The 20,231-nt window shown below is 40.4% G+C and overlaps 7 protein-coding genes across 7 annotated transcripts; 3 read left to right on the top strand and 4 right to left on the bottom strand.

Annotated features, from left to right (window-relative positions):
- Positions 1 to 2,416: 2,416 nt before the first annotated feature.
- Positions 2,417 to 4,888, bottom strand: GGI43DRAFT_425213 (uncharacterized protein; the record flags this gene model as incomplete). Its single annotated transcript, XM_083208480.1, has 2 exons — positions 2,417 to 2,810; positions 3,594 to 4,888. The coding sequence occupies 2 exons, from the start codon at positions 4,886 to 4,888 to the stop codon at positions 2,417 to 2,419; spliced, it is 1,689 nt and encodes a 562-aa protein (XP_083057086.1).
- Positions 4,889 to 5,574: 686 nt separating this feature from the next.
- GGI43DRAFT_203550 (uncharacterized protein) lies at positions 5,575 to 6,153 on the top strand. Its single transcript, XM_083200096.1, has one exon. It carries the CDS (start codon positions 5,748 to 5,750, stop codon positions 6,036 to 6,038), a length of 291 nt encoding a protein of 96 aa, XP_083057085.1. The 5' UTR covers positions 5,575 to 5,747; the 3' UTR covers positions 6,039 to 6,153.
- On the bottom strand, positions 6,154 to 8,405 carry GGI43DRAFT_430345 (uncharacterized protein). The gene has a single exon (XM_083209237.1). It carries the CDS (start codon positions 8,297 to 8,299, stop codon positions 6,269 to 6,271), a length of 2,031 nt encoding a protein of 676 aa, XP_083057084.1. The 5' UTR covers positions 8,300 to 8,405; the 3' UTR covers positions 6,154 to 6,268.
- On the top strand, positions 7,824 to 9,568 carry GGI43DRAFT_414540 (uncharacterized protein). Its single transcript, XM_083207052.1, has 2 exons — positions 7,824 to 8,675; positions 8,734 to 9,568. The coding sequence occupies exons 1-2, from the start codon at positions 8,511 to 8,513 to the stop codon at positions 9,472 to 9,474; spliced, it is 906 nt and encodes a 301-aa protein (XP_083057083.1). The 5' UTR covers positions 7,824 to 8,510; the 3' UTR covers positions 9,475 to 9,568.
- Positions 9,569 to 9,621: 53 nt separating this feature from the next.
- GGI43DRAFT_387158 (uncharacterized protein) lies at positions 9,622 to 10,266 on the bottom strand (the record flags this gene model as incomplete). The annotated part of the gene is made up of 1 exon (XM_083203891.1): positions 9,622 to 10,266. One exon carries the CDS (start codon positions 10,264 to 10,266, stop codon positions 9,622 to 9,624), a length of 645 nt encoding a protein of 214 aa, XP_083057082.1.
- Positions 10,267 to 10,693: 427 nt separating this feature from the next.
- GGI43DRAFT_430341 (retropepsin-like aspartic protease) lies at positions 10,694 to 14,454 on the bottom strand (the record flags this gene model as incomplete). Its single annotated transcript, XM_083209236.1, has 2 exons — positions 11,273 to 14,454; positions 10,694 to 11,222 (listed from the first exon to the last, which is right to left on the bottom strand). The coding sequence occupies exons 1-2, from the start codon at positions 14,368 to 14,370 to the stop codon at positions 10,694 to 10,696; spliced, it is 3,627 nt and encodes a 1,208-aa protein (XP_083057081.1). The 5' UTR covers positions 14,371 to 14,454.
- Positions 14,455 to 17,165: 2,711 nt separating this feature from the next.
- GGI43DRAFT_414536 (WLM domain-containing protein) lies at positions 17,166 to 19,695 on the top strand. The gene is made up of 2 exons (XM_083207051.1): positions 17,166 to 17,993; positions 18,068 to 19,695. Exons 1-2 carry the CDS (start codon positions 17,816 to 17,818, stop codon positions 19,183 to 19,185), a joined length of 1,296 nt encoding a protein of 431 aa, XP_083057080.1. The 5' UTR covers positions 17,166 to 17,815; the 3' UTR covers positions 19,186 to 19,695.
- Positions 19,696 to 20,231: the final 536 nt, after the last annotated feature.

Raw genomic sequence — 20,231 nt, 5'->3', positions numbered from 1 at the left:
TTTTATTAATTTAATTATTTTTATTAATTTAATTATTTTTATTAATTTAATTATTTTTATTAATTTAATTATTTTTATTAATTTAATTATTTTTATTAATTTAATTATTTTTATTTATTTAATTATTTTTATTAATTTAATTATTTTTATTAATTTAATTATTTTTATTAATTTAATTATTTTTATTAATTTAATTATTTTTACTAGTTTAATTATTTTTATTAATTTAATTATATTTATTAATTATATTTAAATTATAATAATTAAATTTAAAAAATTTTAATATTTTAATTAATATATTAATAAAAATTTAATATATTTAATTTAATAATATTTAATATATTTAAATATTATTTTTTTTTAATTTTTTAATATATTTAAATATATTTAATTTTTTTTAAATATTTAATTAAAAAATACTAGACTTTTTTAATAATTTAAATTATTTAAATTTTATGAGTTTTATTAAATATATTAGTTTTTTAAAGTATTATAAATACTAGTTTGACGGACCTTTGTAACGCACCTGCCGGGTGGAAAGGGAAATGGAAGGAAGATAGTTGATCCGGGCTTTGCCCGGATCGATCAGATATAAAGGGAATGAGATTTCTCTTGTTAGATAGGAAAAACAACACACGTTCTCTAGTTAAAATGACCCCTAGCTGCTGCCGCGGCCTTGTTCCAAGGAGAACAGGCCGGCATCAGCTAGATCAAATGACTCCGTAACGTGTTCTCGCTCTGTGGTCATAATAGCGGTACGGCAAGCTGGGTTTCCGTGGATGAGTTTGTAGGAGTGTGAGCCAGTTCAGAGGTGCGTTCCCTACTTGTCGACAAACTAGTATAAGTAAAAATATAATAATAAAAAAACTTAGTTTTATTTTTATAAAAATTTTAATTAATAAATATAAAGTAAATTAAAAAATTATACAAAAAGTTTAGTATAAGTAATTAAAAAAAAAAAATTTATTTTTTTTAAAAGTTTTTATTATTTTTTAACTTTTTATAATATTTTATATAAAATTTAATTATATATAATTAAATATAAGTTATTTAAAAACTTAATTAATATTTAATTTTATTACTTAGCTTAGTTTATTTATAATTTTAATAATTAGTTAAATAAAATATATTTTATTATTTTTTAAATAAAATTTAAATAATATATAAATTCTTTTAATATAAAAAATAATTATATTATTAAAATATATATATTAATTAATTTAAGTTTTAATAAGTTTTTTTTTATATAATTAAAATTAAATTATTATAATATAAATAATTTTTTTAATATAATTTAAAATATATTATTATTTAAATTATAAAACTTATTTTTTATATTTTTTTTTAATAAATAAGTAAATAATTAAATATTAAAAGTAATAAAAACCTTTTTAATTTTTAAATTTTATTACTTTTATTAATAATATATTATTTTTTATTATTATAAGTAAATATTTTTATAATATAAAAGCTAATTAATAATATTAAAAAATTATTTTATTTATATATTAAATATAAAATAATAATTATATTAATAAAAATACTATTAAAATAATATTTATATATATTAAATAATAATTTATTAATATTATAAATAAAAATTTTATATTATAAATTTTATAAATAAATTAAAATTAATTTAATATTTAAATATAATTTTTTTTTTATATTTTATTAAATAATATAAATATAATATAAAAAAAATTACTAGTAAATATTAATATTAATAATATTAAAAAATAATATATAATATTTATTAATTTTATAAATATAATTTAATAATAAAATATTTAAATATATTTTGTCGACAAATAGGAAACGCACCTTTGAACTGGCTCACACTCATACAAACACAACGACGAAAACCTAGCTTGCCGTACCGCTATTATGACCACAAAGCGAGAACACGTTACGGAACCATTTGATCTAGCTGCTGCCGGCCTGTTCTCCTTGGAACAAGGCCGCGGCACCAGCTAGGGGTCATTTTAACTAGAGAACGTGTGTTGTTTTTCCTATCTAACAAGAGAAATCTCATTCCCTTTATATCTGATCGATCCGGGCAAAGCCCGGATCAACTATCTTCCTTCCATTTCCCTTTCCACCCGGCAGGTGCGTTGCAAAGGTCCGTCAAAAGCCTCCCCTTCAAGATTCTCGCAGAGCCAATGTCTCAGCGGAATCTTGACTAACCGCTTTTTCTCTATCTGGGACCATTTGATCTCGTAACCACATTTTGTTTCGGTAATGACTGTAAAGAAATGAAACGAAATACAAAACAGCAGTTCCTCCTTAAATCCCATAGCTGTTAATCCAGCCCGTCGTCAAAGTCTTTCTCCCAATACTTCCTTCCTATTTCCATCACCTGCCTTTATCCCTTTAAACCAACCTAGACTAATTGATCACACCGGATTCTTCCTGATCATCCACGGCGCGCGTCTCGTGCCGCGGCTCTTTCTGCTCTGGTACTTCCAGTCCTTGGTGGATTCGCCGCTTGTTCTGCCTCGCTTCTGGCGCGGTCCCAGACTCGTTCATCCATCAAGCCAGGAGGCATCAAAGAACAGTAACTTTCCGAGTAAGAGGAATAGACAACATTTCTTGATACATTGTCAAGATGTTTTCGGGCTACCTGTCGAGTCATTTCATCCCCAGCTGCTCCCAATCGGCTCAGATTTCGTTGATCAGCTAGTCCCTCGTATTCATCTCTCTTCTCGTATGCTCCCGACACTCGAAACAGTATAGGTACAGGTCGTTCTTCCAATATCTCGGTAGTCGGTGATCTTACCAGACGCCTATAAGGGTCTTCCCACGTGGAGCTCGGGTCTTCGTCAGACGAGGCTTCTGTTATAGTGTCACGGTTTCCAGATCGATTAGTCGCTCCTGTCGGTGTGACTATGCCAGTGCTGATTACTGTGTTCCTATCTTTCCATTGTTGAAAGGCTCGGTCTTGACGTCGTGCCTTCGGGTTTTCATAGATCTTTTCAGACTCCTCGCTTTCAGCTCGCGATCCCGGAAAAGTCCCTGCTTGTTCAATTGATCTCACAATGTGCTCTGCTTGCGTGGGGTCCGCGTATTGTAAAAATGGGTTTTCTGGGATCGACGTTTCATTATCAAGGAAACCGCCGCATTCTTCAATCATCGCTCCGCGTCTCTGTATAAGGTCTTCAAACACACCCTGGTCATCAACAGGCGACAGTCGAACGCGGGTGGTCTTGTGCGGGCGATCTTCGTCCGAATCTCTTCTGGGTGAACTTTGCATGGTCTTGGACGCAGACTGGCTTTGGTTCTTGAATAAGTTTATATTCGTAGCCAGAGCAAGTCGATCAGATAGTCCCCACGTCGGGCTTTGGTGTCTAGTGCTTGCAAGATAACTAGGATCCGGTCTATCAGGCCTAAAGAAGGATCCTTGTTCTGTTGTTTTCACCCATCCTTTGTATTGTTGAGAGTAGCGTGCCTGAGTGCCTTTAGCTTTACTCGTGGCTTCAGGATCAGCTGGTAAACCAGTAGGTTGCAGTTCTGTAGGTAAGTCTTGTCTTGGCCTAGTCATTGAGACAGCTTCAGGGGAAATTGCTGGCAAGCTTTTCCTGAGTTCATGTAACTCCATCGGTGCCTTCTGATCAGATGAATCCTCCAGTTGGAATACTCTCATTCCTCGCGGATACAAAGGATTGAGGGTACTGTCTCGTACTAGGGGAGACCATCCGCCAAGCCAAGTGTGATTGTCTTCGTTGCTCGGAGGATTCTTCCATTGTCCATTCTTTTCTAGCAAACCTGTCAAGTTCTTCAAGGACCATCGATGGCGGTATTGAAGACCAGGGCATTGTTTTCCAGAGCACGCTATCCCAAGTTCATTGCCTGCGATCGCTTCCAAGGTCGAATAAACATCCCTCATATACTGTTTGATCGAGGATTTTTCTGGTGTATAAAGACACCAGTCCCTTATACGAAGATCAAATGGTTGGTGAAACGGCGTTGTCAACTCGCTGCAGTTAAAGGAGACCTTCATCCCGTTCTGCCAATTGCTTGTGTGACCTGCTATTTGACATCCGACGAGTCCTCGTAGAGTTGTGAGTAGTCCAAAAAGTGCGAGGTATCCGCACTCGTTTGAAGAGGGTTGCTTGGTGTATGGCACCACACAAAGATCAAATGGTTCGGGATACCCTGCTTCTCTTAGAAAGCGTTTCCATGCGAGCCTGATCATTTTGATTCGGCTCGCCCGCCCTTGTTCGAGTGAGTCGAAGTAGTAGAGTTGTCCGTACCGTTTGTCCCAAATAATTGAGGTCCAGTGTTCGTTCATATGAACGAAATTAGCATAAAGACGCTTGCCTTGTGTATGAGCTTTGAATGTCGAAATTGCAGGAGTCAGGCCTCCGAATCCATCAGGCAATAGCATTTCTGAGGCCTTGTCTTCTTGTTCGGGAACGTCAATCTTCATCTCAAAATGGCCGATTGCGATTATCTGATCAAGTCCTCGTATCACTATTCGTAGCATAGCATGCAGTCCATCTGCATCAGCCCATTCTTCTTTATTGCTTGTTATCAGGAACCCATGAACATGCTTAACATGGAGATCCCACTCGTCTTCTGCTATGTCAGGTGGTCGGGGAATACCTGCATAGGCTGATTTAATCTCTGCAGTAGTCTTGGCTTCGAATGGAACTTCTTTTCTTGGATGCTCAGGCCATATTCGGCGCGGGTGAAACCATGCTGGTTGTCGTTTGTAGAGGTCCTGTAGGTCACGATCAACTAGTACCTTCTCACTTTCCTCGAAAAAGGGACGATCTGGTTCTGGACCGTGAGGAGCTCCAATGCAATATGGCAACAGCACTCGGTCCTCCCCATCTGGTTGGTAAAAACGCAGGGCGCTACTCGGGGCTCTCGAGGATTGGTTCATCCTGTCAGGGTCTGGTACAGTTGCTTGGGCGTTTGGGTGATCAGATAGTTCCTGCAAGGTAGTGAGGAAAAGAGAGAGTTTTTGGCAGTGTTTTGAGGAAACTGGGCGGTTGTGAGGAGCAACGGTTGTTCTGTGCTTTTTATGTTCACCTGCCAACCTGAGGCACGCCTGATTCACTGCTCCTTCTTCTGCCACCGCTTTTCTAAGCGGTCAAGGCGAAAGTGCACGTTCGTTTGCACTTTCCTTCTCTTTTATCTCTCTTCTCTCTTTCTCACCACTTTCTGAATAAGCATCTTGTTTTCCTTTATTGAGCATCATGGATACTGCGCTCATTTCACGTGAAAAACTCCCAAACGTGGCCTCTCTCATTGATCGAATGGTTCCTGCTGAAACCTTGTCTTGCGAGCGTTTTCTGGGTTGGAATAATCGAACCAAGTTTATTGCGTCGACAAATACTTTTCTTGAGCAAATCGTGGGTTCTTTCCAATGCTGCTATTTGATCATGCTTTGCTAACCTTGATGGTGTAGACCAGGTCGTGCTTCGAAGTTTAGGTAATTGGGGGCATCAACCTTGGTCATTTGAACCTGCCGATTTATGCCGAAATTGCATTTGTCAATTCTTCTTCCTCGACATCGCAGCTTCTCAAGTCTATTGAAGGGGCTACCCCTGAGATATGCTTTTGGAAATCAGTTTTTCGGCCGCGATCAGATGATCTCAAGTCTACTCGGAGAATAGTCGAATCGGCAAAGTCTCGCAATGCCGTGTATGTTCCAGCTGAAATTGCTCATCCGGATGGTTGGTTCTTCTCGGCTCTCCCGGATCGTCCAGAACGGTGCAAAGCTCTTGTTGTAGCCTTCTATGGTCGCGTCAATCCTAGACTTTGCAGTCATTGTATTCGATCTTATTCTTCCACAGTTACTGCCGCACGCGAGCATGTTTTATTTCCCTTCCATGAGTGTATTTCGCATCCAGATTTTTGGCATGGTGATTGTGCCAATTGTCTTTGGTCTGGCGATGCGGGTTGCAGTTGGCGTCATTTCCCTGGGTACCAGTACCGACCATCTGATCGCGTTACTTCTAATCCTTTCTTGGGAAAGGATTGGTCAAAGGATGCTGTCATGGAGCCTCGGACTTCCTATCTTAACATAAAGGTTGCTCCTCGTTTATTGGAGATTAAGTCCAAGCGGCGTTTTTCTTCGTCTCCTCAGGAATAGGTTGGGATTAGGGGATTCTTTTCAGTTGGACAGGTGGTACTTAGATCAGATAGTTCCTTCAATTCTTATAGTACCAGCTGATTTTATTTGTGGTGTTTTCCTCCCCTCTAACAGAAGCTCACGAGCCGCTTCTTGTTAGCATCCTTTCGCCTCCCCTGGTGATCACTATGGTTTCCTTCTAGCGTCACGGGCTTTCATTCGTTCATCTCTTGTTAGTTTGCGGCGTTTAGCTTCGGGCTGCAATATTTCGTCATGAATCCTATCCCAACAGCTTTCATCCATAAGCCCTGGGGGTGCTAAGGAGAAGTAGCTGTCAGATGCTTCAATGTATAACGCTGGGCGTTGTTTTGCAAGCGAATCTCCGAGATGATGTTGTAGTTCCAGGGTCATAATACTTCCGCCATCCAAGACAGCGTCCATGTTCCTTTCATCCCGATCAGATGGTTCCCGGTCGCGAACTGCTTGTAGCCCGGCTACATTTGGTATTGCTATTGTCCACAGCTTCCCGTTTCTGCTGTCAGGAATTGTAATTTCGCTTTCCATGGGTTCTCTTTCTCCCACAGAATCGTTATCATCTTTATCAGAGGAGAAATGAAAAGATCCATCCTGTGAAGGTGGTGGCGGGTCACTCAGATCGCTTGAGGCGTTAGTTCTTTCTTCATCTGAAGCTAGATTCTTATTTTGGTTGTCGGAAGTATTCGATCTTTGGCTTTCCACTTCCTCTTCCTCTTCGTCTTCGTCTTCCTCTTCCTCTTCGTCTTCGTCTTCCTCTTCCTCTTCGTCTTCGTCTTCCTCTTCCTCTTCGTCTTCCTCGTCAGAGAAGCCGTTCAGACTTTGGAGCTCAGAGCTTCTTGCTGAGGAGACAGATAGAGGAAGACGCCAGTGAGTTAAGTCGGGTCCTAGTGGTGGGAGCGTGTAGGTCACCGTCGATTGATCAGATGGTCCCAGTTTATGAAATGTCCTGTAAGTTTGTCCATCGTCCTCAAGGGGCGAGAGTGCATGTTCAACCGTGGTCCATCCGCCCAAGCAGGTGTGCCTTTCCCCAGCGGATAGTGTAATATGCGTTTCTCCTTTTTCATATCGTTGCTTCAGGGCCCAATGCGTTACACTTCTCCCATCATCATATAAAGGGGCTTCTGAGCTTATGATCCCAAGTTCGTTTCCAGCTAGAGCTTGGAGCGTTTGGAAGACAATATCCTCATAATCCTGCATAGATTTTCGGGTTCCGTCAAAAACACACCAGTCTCTAACCCGGAGTTCAAACGTGGCTGTAGTTGTTTTCTTATACCATCCTGATGCATCCCCTATTAGTGACGTGGTTTCTTTTTGAGCTATGATTTCACTGAGGGTCATCCCTGTTAATCCTCTAAGCGTTGTTATCAACCAGTATAATGCGAAGTATCCGCATTCGTAACCATCTCGTTGCAAGGTGCAGGGCACTAGGAAGAAATCAAATGTTCCCCGATATCCCATTTCATCCAGGTATTGTCTCCAAACAAATACGGCTTGTCTAGCTCGACCTTCCCGACCAAGTCCTGAGTCGAATAAATATAAGGCCCCATGGGCCCTATCCCAGATTAGAGCTCCGAAATGATAATCGAAGTGTATGAACGAGGCATAGAATCTTTTTCCGTAAGCGAATTTCTTGAAATCCTCTGGTGCAAGTCCGTAGCCAATTCCTTGGACTTGCTTTTTCCATTTTCCTATTTTAACAGATTTAGGGCATTGCATCTCTGCGGGCGCTATTGCAATTATCTCCTCGAGATCTCTTAGTCCCGCTTGCAGTAGTGCAATTATTCGGAAGTTCGATGTCATATGGTTTGATCTTAGTTCCGTCAGGAATCCGTGAGCTTGTTCGAGTTGATCAGCCCATTGATAATCCGAATAGATTCCAATTCGCCTAGTAGCCGCATAAAGTTTTCCTGCTACATAAGTGGTGATTGGCAAGGTCCCCATGGTGCCAGCGGTTGCATGATTAGGCCATTCTGTTCGCGGGATTAGGAGTAGTGGTTGATTACCATAAAGGCTTACCAGGTCGCGGCAAACATTCTGGGCTTCGTTTGTTTCGTAAAAGGTGCTGAACCCCAATCCAGGGTATCCTCCATGATATCCCACTCCCATTCGACGTTGGAATTCTGGCTTTTCTTTCCTTTGGGCTTTCGTGCCTTTCTGGAAATATAGCAAAGGGCGGCTCATCGTGTCTTCTGATCAATTGATTACATGAATTATTTCCGTTTGAAGGAGTCTTTTAGGGGAAGTTCTGCCCTTTTTATATGTTAGCTTCCTCATCCTGTTGGTACCCGCCAAGCGGGTACCTTTCTTTGTTTGTAGCCCCGTATAAGAGGGATGCCGATTTTTCCCTTGCGCGTTTGCTCTTTTTCCTTCTTTCAACATCATCGTGCTTATCATGGATCAAATACGTCCTTTGCCTCGTTCCCGTTTGCCGAACGTTTCTGCCTTGGTAGATACCCCGGTTGTGGCTGCTAAAACTTCCTGCGAGCGTTTCCTTTCTTGGCGCCAGCGAACGGACTTGTTTTCTCCCGATGCCTCTTCTGCTCATCATGACGATCTGGTTCGTATTCTTCCCTGCGTTTCTAATTGATCACTTCATTTCTGACTCCGGTGACTAGGTTTCCACTTGTATTTACGTCTGGTCGGTCGGGGGCGTCAACATTGGCCGTTTGAATTTGCCTCTGTATTGTGAAGTTGACTTTGCAGAGGTTTTTCCGGATGACTGCTCCCTCCCTTACGTTTCTCCCACTGATTCACCCGAGGTGCATTTCTGGAGAGTCGCTTTCAATCGGTCTGCCGCCGATCTAGCCTTTGCTCTTCGCCTTGTTGATGAAGAGCCTTCTAATGCTGTTTACATTCCTGCCGAATTGGCTCATCCACAAGGGTGGTTCTTTCACTCTCTTTTCCTCCGGCCTGAGCGTGTCAAAGCTCTCTTTGTGGCTTTTTACGGTCGAGCCAACCCTCGTCTTTGTTCGCATTGCATCCGGTCAATTACTTCCACTGTTAATTGTGCCCGAGAGCACGTTCTTTTTCCTTTTCATGATTGCATTTCTTTGCCTGGTCGTTGGGGCGGGGATTGTGCTAACTGCTTGTGGTCTGCTCATTCTGATTGCAGTTGGCGTTTTTACCCTGGCTATCAACTCTGTGCAGAGGATCGTGGATGCACTGATGTCTGCTTTCACGGAAGGGATTGGGCTCCTACTTCTCGAGGAAAACAAGTTGCTAGTTATCTTCATTCTGGGGTAGCGCCTCGTCTTTCCCGGATTTTTCATGAAGTTGTTGATCTGCCCTCTGACTGTAAGGTGGAAGTTGATCGTATTCGTCAGGATCTTGAGGATGGTCATATCTCGCGTGCTTAGATCAAATAGTCCCCATAGTTCTTTTTGTCATTTGTTCATAGGAAAAGTAGAAAACCCAAAAATAGATAATAGGAAATTTCTTTTTGTTGTCGCATACCCTTTCTCCTCCCCTTTAACAAGAACTCCCAACTGGCAGTTCCTTGTTAATTATAATCCAGGTATATTTCTGTATTGTCGCTTTTGGCTTCTAGAAAGCTCCGGGAAAATAACTTCGAAATGGTGCCTTGGTTGTGGATTTGGTTGTAGTACATCTTCAAAATTGTCATCACTACCAATGTCTGTCCCACTACCTTCCTCGTCGTCTGAGCTGATTTCTATATCCTCACGTATGGGAATTATTTGATCCTTGTCTTGGCTCGGTGCTGGTACATTTGTTGTGTCTTTCTGCCCAGCTATGGTGTCTGTGGGCTGGTTGCCCTTGTCTTGACCCTTATTCCTGGTGTCCTGTCTTCCAGGTTGCTTGTCTGGGCTCGTGTCTGCGCGTAACTCGCCCATGTCTGCATGCAAATCCCTCCTGTCTAGCGCTATCAATTGATCGTCTGGCAGCGCGTCTGCTGAGGAATCGGGCGTGTCTGGCCTGTCTTCTGGTTTGTCATACTCAATGTATGATTTTCCATTTAACAATTCTGCGTCGTCTTCGGATTGCCACCAGCCAGATTCATCTTGTACGAATTTCTTTATTCGATCCGCCGCAACTGTATTCTTTATTTCTATCCCATCTAGGGTCTTAATTCGGTAAGCGCCAGAGTTTTCATCTTGGGACACAGCTCTATATGGCCCCAGCCATCGCATTTGTAATTTTGCAACTCTGGACTTGTCATTTTGTCTGCGGGCATCAAATAGAAGCACTAAGTCCCCGGGATTAATTGATCGCGGGTCGAGACTCACCCCAGAAAGACTGGAAAAGATATTGGCAACTGTAGAAGGAAAACTCCTACCCAAGGAGATAGAAATCCTATCTACAATACTATTCAACAGAGAAGCAGCGCTAGCCTGGGAATTTGCAGAGAGTGGAAAACTAAACCCTGACATTGCACCCCCGCAGGAGATTAAAGTTATACCACACAATGCATGGCAGTCCGGATCCATTCCAATCCCAAAAGCTATGGTAGCTAAAGTAATTGACCTCTTGCGCTCACGAATAGAGAAAGGGATCTTAGAAGAAGGGCATGGCCCTTATAGAAATCCCTTCTTCTTAGTTCAGAAAAAGGACGGCGGATTAAGACTGATCAATTGATCCAAACTTAGGCGTAATGTATTCAGCAAAGGGGGCGTCTGGGTCGAGTTTTGCCTGTATCTCTTCCCATTTCTTCCTTTTCCAGTTAAGATTCCCGGCTGGAGTCGAGCCGTCTGGCGGAGCGTTGTCAACTGGGTTCATTTTGAGACCTTTGCGCTTATACATCGCATTGACCTCAAAACTGCTCAACACCGTTTCTTTGACCGGTTCTTTGACCGATTCTTTGACCGATTCTTTAACCGTTTTAATTGCTCTTCTTTCGTGATATTTTCTTTTCCCTTCTTCGTCTTTGTACTCTGTTATTTGATCTTTTATTATTTTCAGTGCTACTTGCACCACAACTTCTTCTCCTAACTGCTCGGGGATTTCCATCACCAAGGTGTCTCCATCCTCGAGCATTGGTGTATCCGAGCTTTTGTCACCGTCAACCTCTGGCTCGGAAATGAGGTTGACGTTTATTTTAAAGGCGGGGAGACACGGTTTGGTATATTGTGCTCCCATCGAATTGCGCCTGCGACCGGCGTAACCACTTGTACATCTCCTATTCGGCATCTGGCATACAGATTCCCACTGTCTATTGTATGATCAAATGATACCTGAGCAGATCGAAAGAATGGCATGCCTAGGATAAATTCCTCAAGAACATCCGATTCTGCTATGTAAATGCGAACTGGTATCCATGCATTTCCAATATAAGCAGCAGTTGTTGTTTCCCCAATAATCTGGACTTGTTCTTTATTGTAGGCGCGTGTAACTATGTTACATTTTGTCATCTTAAGCCCAAGATCTCTTGCTAGCGATAGAGACATAATATTGCCCTGGGATCCTGAGTCAAGTAAGGCTTCTACAAGGTTCCCGTCAGGTTTTTCAAGCCTGAGTTGCATCATTGGTAATTCTTGCACTTGTTTGATGATTCTGTCAGCTTTTACTATGTTGATTTTGACAGGTTCTCTGTTTCTCAGCATATGTGGTATCTCTTGATCAATTGGTTCCCATAGTTCTTTTGGTCCGCTTTTCTTATCAAGGCAAGGTAGCATCTCCTCCCCCATGTCCGAATTCTCCGGAATGCGGATATTCTGAGTGTTGATAGCGCGCTTGCCTGCTTTGTCTAGTTGATCTAAGAGCTCCTGCTTTGTTGGATACGCTCGCTTAATTGTTGCAGCGTTAACAGCGGTTTCTTCCAACGTTTTCTCGCTTAGCATTGAGCTATTTTTCTGCAGGGGTACTTTTCCCACAAATTGTGTCTTGGTAATCCCTTGAGATGCCGCGATCAATTGGTTCCCTACTTCTCCTGCCATATCCGGCATCGCGTTCAGTAAGGTGCTGACTTTAACCCTAACTATAGTATCCATCATGGCATTAACAAGAACACTTTTTGACTGTGCAACCGTCAATTCCGTGTGTTGCGACATGCTGGTTTTCTCAGTGTTCTTTATGGGCTTGTTTTTGATCTTTTCAGCATTATTTTCTTGGCTTGATAGCGGCTGCGCTCGCGGAACTGCGGCTTCATTTTCCTTTATTTCAACAACTTCCTCAGTTCTCTGGCGTTTGCGCTCATTGAACTCCGAGGCTGCTATAGACACCATTTGATCAAGGTCAGATAAGGTTTCCGTGTCCTCGAATGGGCCCATTGCGCTGTTTGTGTTGGCTTTAAGGATGTTGTCCACGCATTCCAAGCATTGATTATCATCTGCCGCATTAACCCTATTGCATTGGCTAACTAATTGATCTTCGCCGAAGTGCAGTAGCATCGTCGACGGTGAATCAGGTTTCGGCCTTTTCATAATTTCCGGCAGTTGCGTTTTCTCTGGCAAGCCGAAGATTGACATATCCATCGTTCTTCTCAATAGCTGAACCAATTCTAATTCCATTTGATTAGGCTCCCAGCTGAACCCTTCTGGAGCAGATCGTTTGGCTTTCTTCATTGATGCTGCCAGGTTGTCTTCAGCATTAAAGCTTTCGGCCCACAGCATTGCCATTTTCCTCATACAGCTTTCTGTTTTATGCATCAGGAGCCTCGTAGGAGCTATTGTTTGTCTTGGTCCAATGAATCCAATAAATCCTTTATCATCATACTTCAGGAATTTACTTTCTTCATCATGTCTTTTATATCTGCAATCATTGAGGAAGTGGTCGGTTGCAGAACAGTACCAGCAACCGATCTTTTTGGTTTTCTCAAAATTTCTATTGCGTATAGTATTCACGGCCATTGAGTCATCCTCAAAGTTTGACAGGTCTTGATCAAATAATTCCTCTTCATAACTTTGCGGATAAGCAAGGGAATTTGAACTGAAATGGGTTTTTCTTTGTCGAGTATTTCGATCTTTCTCTTCGAATCTCTTTGTTCCTTTCAAGTTCATTTGTTCAGCCATTTTGCTAACGGTAATTGATAGTTGTTGGAGGCTGTCAACTAAGGTTTCCATTCTAGGGTCTAGATTTTGCTGAGGATTATGAGTCTTTTTACCAGGCTTTATCTCATATTGAGCTTTATCAGAACTATAATCCTTATCTGCATAGTGCGATCTTTTGATCAGGGCTTCGAATTCAGTATTCTGCATGGTTTGGCGGCTTTCATCCAGATCTATCGATGCAGTGATTTTGTCTCTGCAGTGCTCCCAGATTTCCCTATACGGTTTCAGGGCCAGTTGATCAGTTGTCCGGATCCTATTTTGGTCCATTACATATGCAATCAAGTCTCTGGGCAGTCGGCCTATCAGGGTCCAAGTATACATGGCTGAAGTGGCCCACCCTTGGGGATCAATTTCTTGACAGGCTGTTTTATGCTCTAGCAGCCAGTCCCAAACATCCTTATCCCTTATAGGTAATTGTTGGTTTAGCTTATGTAATCTCTCCCAGGGTGAAGCATTTTCATCAGAATCTTGAGACTTAAAATAGTCTTTCAGTTCTTGTTGGATTTCTTTCCAATCTGTTCCTTGGACGAAGTTTTTCACTTTTGGCCAAATCTCATCCTCCACGTGGGACTGGAGGTAATTGATCTTGTCTTGCTCCGTTGCTTGGGCTTCTTTTGCTTTCAAGTTATATCGGTTTAAGAAAGCTGAAATGTTCTTGCCATTAAATAGCTTGAACTTTTGGTTCACGCTCATTTTATTAGTTCGAACATTTTCCAGCAACGTAATCATACGTTGATCATTTAGTCCGTCGTTGCCTTGAGCCATGTTTGGAAAAATTCCTTCTGCCTGAAGCTGGGCTCTAATATTTGGTTCAACGAGGCTTGAGGTAGTACTTGGGTTTGATATGTTATCTGATGGAACGTCTGAGTGGAAGTCCTCAATGCGTTGTGGGATAAATTGATCAAGGGTTTCTGGCCTTTCTTGATCAAATAGTACCTCTTGGGTATGCGGGAATGGTGTTATTCCTGATCCCGGGTTCAAGAGTTGTAACAAGTGTTGACCGTGGTCAGTCAAGGAACTTGACGCGGCAGCGCCAAGTTGGTTAAGCGGCTGTTGAGAGGTTTCAGTTGCTCCTCTTTCCCTCTCTTCAGTGCTTAACAGTTGATCAAATGGTGGCCGCCGACTTTGGCGCCTTAGGGTACGTGTAGGGGAACTGTTTTCTGATCTTGTATCAGAAGGGTCTGGTTGAATAGAAGAGTTGTGCTCATCTAAGTTCAGAGCTTCTTCCTGTGATTGATCTCCTGACATTCTGATGCAGATGTGTTTTCTTGTGTAGAAATTCCCTTTGACTTATAGCTAAGTCGCTAATTCTTCAGTCCACCAGGTTGAGTTAGTTGCAAATAGTCGACCTCCGTAGAAGCCGATACCGGCATGTCTTCCTGCTGATAATGGTCTTTTCCAAGTGATCAAATAATCACTAGTTGTTACCTTGCATGACATTTTTGCAAAGAGGAGTATAAAGCGTTTTTCTTCGCTGGGCAGCTTTCCCAAAGTAGGAAGCTCTTTTTGTTGTAGCATTATCGTTTCCACTTCTTGCTCCTCTTGCTCCAGTTTGCACCATTTGCTCTTTCCTCGAATAGGTATGTATGAAAGGTAATATTTTAATGCCGCACCTTTTCAATTCGGCATTTGAGTACTGATGTCGGCAGTCTTGTTGCCACGTCATCAATTCCGCTGTTCGGGGTTTGCCTAGATCGCTTGTCGTCTTCCTCGGGCGACCCAGGACTTTTCCGTTCCTTCCGATCAAATGATTGGAAAAGGTTTTGGACTGTTTCCTTCCGTTTATCCTCCTTCTCTCTAGAAGTGAGGCAGGAGCCCAGCCCGTGATCATAATAGTGATTTTCGTAGGAGTTTTGAGTGCAGGTTCTGGCGGCAGCCAAAGGGTGCCCCGTATTATTCTCCGTGATCTCTTCCATTGTAGGATGATCAATTGATTCCTTCTTTCCATTTGGCATTATCTTGCCCGTGTCCAGCTCAGGAGTTCAACTTCAAGCACCTTTCGTCTTGTTCTCGTGAATTCTCCCCTTGTGCTGAACATCATCGTTCACTTACACAAGTTGAAACTGACGGTGCTTCTCAATGCGTCCAAATAAAAGAATTCCTCAATAGTCAGCTTCCAATTTCATAGATCAAATAGTAGAGAGTAATAAGGAGATCCCCCTGTCTCGGTCACCAAATTTTGTCGACAAATAGGAAACGCACCTTTGAACTGGCTCACACTCATACAAACACAACGACGAAAACCTAGCTTGCCGTACCGCTATTATGACCACAAAGCGAGAACACGTTACGGAACCATTTGATCTAGCTGCTGCCGGCCTGTTCTCCTTGGAACAAGGCCGCGGCACCAGCTAGGGGTCATTTTAACTAGAGAACGTGTGTTGTTTTTCCTATCTAACAAGAGAAATCTCATTCCCTTTATATCTGATCGATCCGGGCAAAGCCCGGATCAACTATCTTCCTTCCATTTCCCTTTCCACCCGGCAGGTGCGTTGCAAAGGTCCGTCAAAATATTTAAAAATATTTTAATAAATTAAAATAAGTAAAAAAATAATAATTATTTAATTATTATTATTAAATCATATTTAATTTTAAAATCTTTTATTATTTATTTAATTAATAAAAATATAAATTATATTTTATTTTTTATATAATTTTTATTTTATATTTAAAATCTTATTATAAATATTTTATTATATTATTAAACTAGTAAAATCCTGCTAATATAAAAAAATTTAACTATTTTTTAAAATAACACTAGCTTTAATAAACTTATAAAAATTTATATTTTTTTTTAATTTTAAATTTATAATAAGCTAAATAAATAAATAAATATAAATTTAATAAATAATTATATATTAAAAAATACTTATTTTAATAATATTATATATTTTAAATAATATTATTTAAAAACTTTTTAATATATATTAAAAATTAATAATTAATTAAATAAATTAAAGTTTTTAATTATATTTTTTTAATATAATAAAAAGCTATTAAAATTAATTATAAATATAAGTAATAGTTTATTTATTATTATTTTTTTTATTAATTTACTTAATATAAATATATAATTTTAATTTTATACTTAAATATTAATAAATTTAAATAATATATTATATAAGTTATATTATTATTTTAAAAAAATATAATTATTAAAAAATAATTTAATTATAATTATATTAAAAAATAATTAATAAGTAAAATTTTAAATAAAATTTTATTTTTATATATAATACTTATATTAATATAAAATAATATATAATTATTAAAATTATTAAAATTATTAAAATTATATAATTTTAATTTATATATATATAATATATTTTTTACTATTAATAATAATTTTTAATATTATTTCTTATATATTAATATAATAATTACTTATTTAATAAAAATTAAATATTTTTAATTAAATTTAATTTAATAATTCAAAAAAGTAATAGTTTTTAATTTTTATATTAAATATATATATATTTATTTTTTATATATAAAATTTTAAATAAAATAATTAAAATAATAATATTATATTATAATAAAATATTTAATTTTTATTATATTAATGTTTTTTTTAAATAATATTATAAGTAAAAAAAAAATAATATATTTTTTAATATATAATAGTAAAGTATTATTAACTAAGTAATAAAATTTTTTAAAATTTAACTTATAATATAATAAAACTATTATATATTAAGTTTTTATTATTTTATAATTTTAATAATTTTTTTTTATTATAAAATTATAAAATAATAAGTATTTAATAATTATATTAATATAAAATAAATTTATAATATACTTACTAATTATAAAAAATTAAAATTATAATATTTAATAAAAGTTATTTTTTATATTAAAATATTACTTATTTTACTTATTTAATAAATTTAATTAATTTTATAAGAAAATCTTTTATATTTAAAAAAAAATATAATTATAAAATTAAGTATTTAAATAATATTAAATATATTTTTTCAGGGCCTTTTTTTTATTATAATAATATTAAAAAGAAGAAGCTATATATAAAAAAACTAACAAGCGCTGCGTTGCTAACATAATTTGCACGGGATCCCGTTTAATATTAAATGCACGGGATCCCGTGCGCCTATTGTGACCCGAGAAGCCACCCAAGTGTTAGATAAGCATGGAAGAATTTATAAGCCAACTCTTCTATTCACCATGCACTGCAAACAAAGATACCCAATACCTAATTCGGTTCATAGAAAATCCCTCTTTAGATATCAATTCACTAGGCCCAATCGCTACTCAACAGATGATTGCACTATCTGATTTTTCTAGTTGTGATCAATGGTGGTACTGTTCATTATCACTCAAGGTGGTGCTTAGTCATCGTCACGGGCCGCGTGGACTGCATGCCTTGCCATCTCGTGATTACATGAACCATCGGATTTCAAGCATCGCACTCTTGCCATCGGGCGATAGGAGCGCTCGATTGCGAAAAAGGGATGTTGCCATTCAAAGCATCTCCTTGTGACGTGGCGAGTATCTAGAAGCATCTGCGATGACCTAAATCCAGTTAGACATGGCCTTTTCGATGCTTTTCTTTCTTTTATGATAGCCTGCGGCATCGCTTGATACTTCTACCCTTTCTTCGATCTAGAACATAGACAGAGCGATATATTGCTGCGAATCAAAGGGCAACTCCATCATTAACCACACTGGTACAGCCAACATGCCAGAACATGATCCTTTGGTGTTAAACTACTCCCATCTGGCGCAGTTTCGGCGCGCCGATGAGGCGCTTACTACCTTGAAGAAAGTAGCTTCTTTGGTGAAGCCTATTATGCGCAGTCGAGGTTGGAAAGTTGGAGAGCTAGCGGAATTCTACCCCTCACAACAGAACTTGCTAGGTGCGCATACAGCTACAAAATGATTTGCTTCTAGCTTGGCTAGCGGAGGCTGTTGATTAACCTTTTGTCAATAGGCCTTAATGTCAACCACGGGATGAAAATATGCTTGCGACTACGTTATCCACAGGACCAGAATCAATTCCTCCCAACAGAGAGTGTTGTGGACACTATGCTACATGAGCTGTGTCACATTGTACACGGACCTCATGATGCCAAGTTTCACGCCCTCTGGGACCAGCTGCGTGAGGAATGGCAGAGCCTCCTCTTCAAGGGCTATACAGGTGAAGGATTCCTGTCCAAGGGCCATCGGCTCGGCGGAACACAGACGTTACCGACTCATGAAGTGCAACGGCTTGCCCGCGCTGCCGCCGAAAAGCGAAAAGCCCACCAGCAACTGACTCACGGATCAGGGAGACGCCTTGGCGGGGGAGACGTATCGCGGCCACCAAGGCCAGGCATGAATCTACGCCAAGCGGCGGCGGCGGCAGCCGAGAGACGAAACAAAGCCCTTGAAGGCTGCGCCACTGAGAAGCTTAGCGAGAATGAAATAATTGATATTGCAGATATAGCATCAAAGAATGGGTTTCGGACACAAGCCGAAGAGGATGAGGCTAATGAGCTTGCGATCTCGCAAGCGCTATGGGAGCTAGCTCAGGAAGGTGAGATAGCCAGTTCGGGCGGTTCATATGTAACCTCATCGCCAGCGGAAAAAGTTATGACAGGAAGCAGGAATGCCTCCGTATTTGACAGCAGAAACTCAAACGCAGGCGGCACCAGCGATGATTACAATAAGAGACCGGCCACCCCTCGACCAGACGAAGAAAAGTTCTGGATATGTTTGGTGTGCACTTTGCACAACCCGCAGAACTTCTTGTGCTGTGACGCCTGTGGGGTAGAGCGCAGCGAGACGACATTACAAGTACCGGCCAAGCCGAGACAGCCCGGACCGAGGCCAGCTGTCATTGACCTAACAAACAGCCCCCCTAAGAAGAAGACAAAGGCTGGCGAGGGCTCACGAACAGCACAGACACCGCGGCCATCACTATTGGCGTCGGCATCGAGCTCTACACCGGCACCTGCTCCAGCACCTCCTCGGCTATCAACCTGGCGCTGCGAGTATTGCGCAACAGAGATGGATCGGCAGTGGTGGACATGCTCAAATTGCGGGCAGATGAAGTTTAATTCGCGATAGGCTGGCGTGGATGATGGCGCGATGCTAGTGACTTACAGGTAACATTTTCGCCTAAAGAAGTCGAACGAGGCATAGGCGACAGACCAGAGAGGATGCGGTGAAGTTGCGTGAGTAGTGTGTCTCTGGAAGAGCCCCATAAAAAGTGGTAAGAATGCATTAAAATGGATGTCTACATACAAGTTGTACGGAGGAGGCAGGTATCTATGAGGAGCCTTCTATGGTAAAAAATTAAAAATTAAAAATTAAGCCGAACTGGGATGCCAGTTCTCTTTACGCTGAGCGTTTTATTCTGGAGCCTAGCAACATTAGGAAAGACGCCGACTTGGAGAATGGAGTTAAGATTGCCTTGGTAGATCTGGGAGCATGAGCTTTCTGTTCGATTTGCTGTATGTGTTGGAAGTTTGTTGTTTTGGATATGAGAAACAAAGGAGCCGGCGAATGTACGTAGTACTGCAATTTCCATGCAGATTGACATGTAGCATTTTAATTTACAAACTATAATGAATTTTACAAGCGTGGATTCTACCAGACCATCAGGACCCAATATTGGCGGTGCAAGCTACACATAATGGAGACACGATGGCAGCCAAGCTGGTGTTGGCTTCGTACGGCGCCGGTATACTTGTAGTGTACGACTATAGACACATGCTATTAACACGATTTAAAATAAGGAGCAAAAACAACCTACCCTAGAGCCGCATATAGCTTACCCTGCAGCCTACTCTAGGATTGCAAAATCTGGCTAATTTGTTTCATATGGTTGGCTTAGGGGCTGGCGCCTCTGTGATTAGTTGGTCTGCTGGTAACTGTGTTTTCTGACGCGGCGTTCGTTCGAGCTCCAAGATCCCTGTGATGAGTTGGCTTATTGCATTTTGGCCGCTGGGCTCCTCTGTTGTTGGGTGATTCCGGGCTTTGGGGATTCCAGCGTTAGTGGGTCCGGGGGGGGGGGGGGGGGGGGGGGAGGGGCGGGGGGGGGGGGGGGGGGGGGGGGGGCCCCCGCCCCGTATATGGGGGGCGGGGGGTTGGCCGGGGCGTTTTTTGGGGGT

This window comes from Trichoderma evansii (genome assembly GCF_050947405.1).
Source record: "Trichoderma evansii strain SZMC 28006 chromosome Unknown GGI43scaffold_23, whole genome shotgun sequence".
Lineage (NCBI taxonomy): Eukaryota > Fungi > Ascomycota > Sordariomycetes > Hypocreales > Hypocreaceae > Trichoderma > Trichoderma evansii.
Note: the sequence above shows the minus strand (reverse complement) of the source record. Positions and strands in the feature narration are given on the sequence as shown.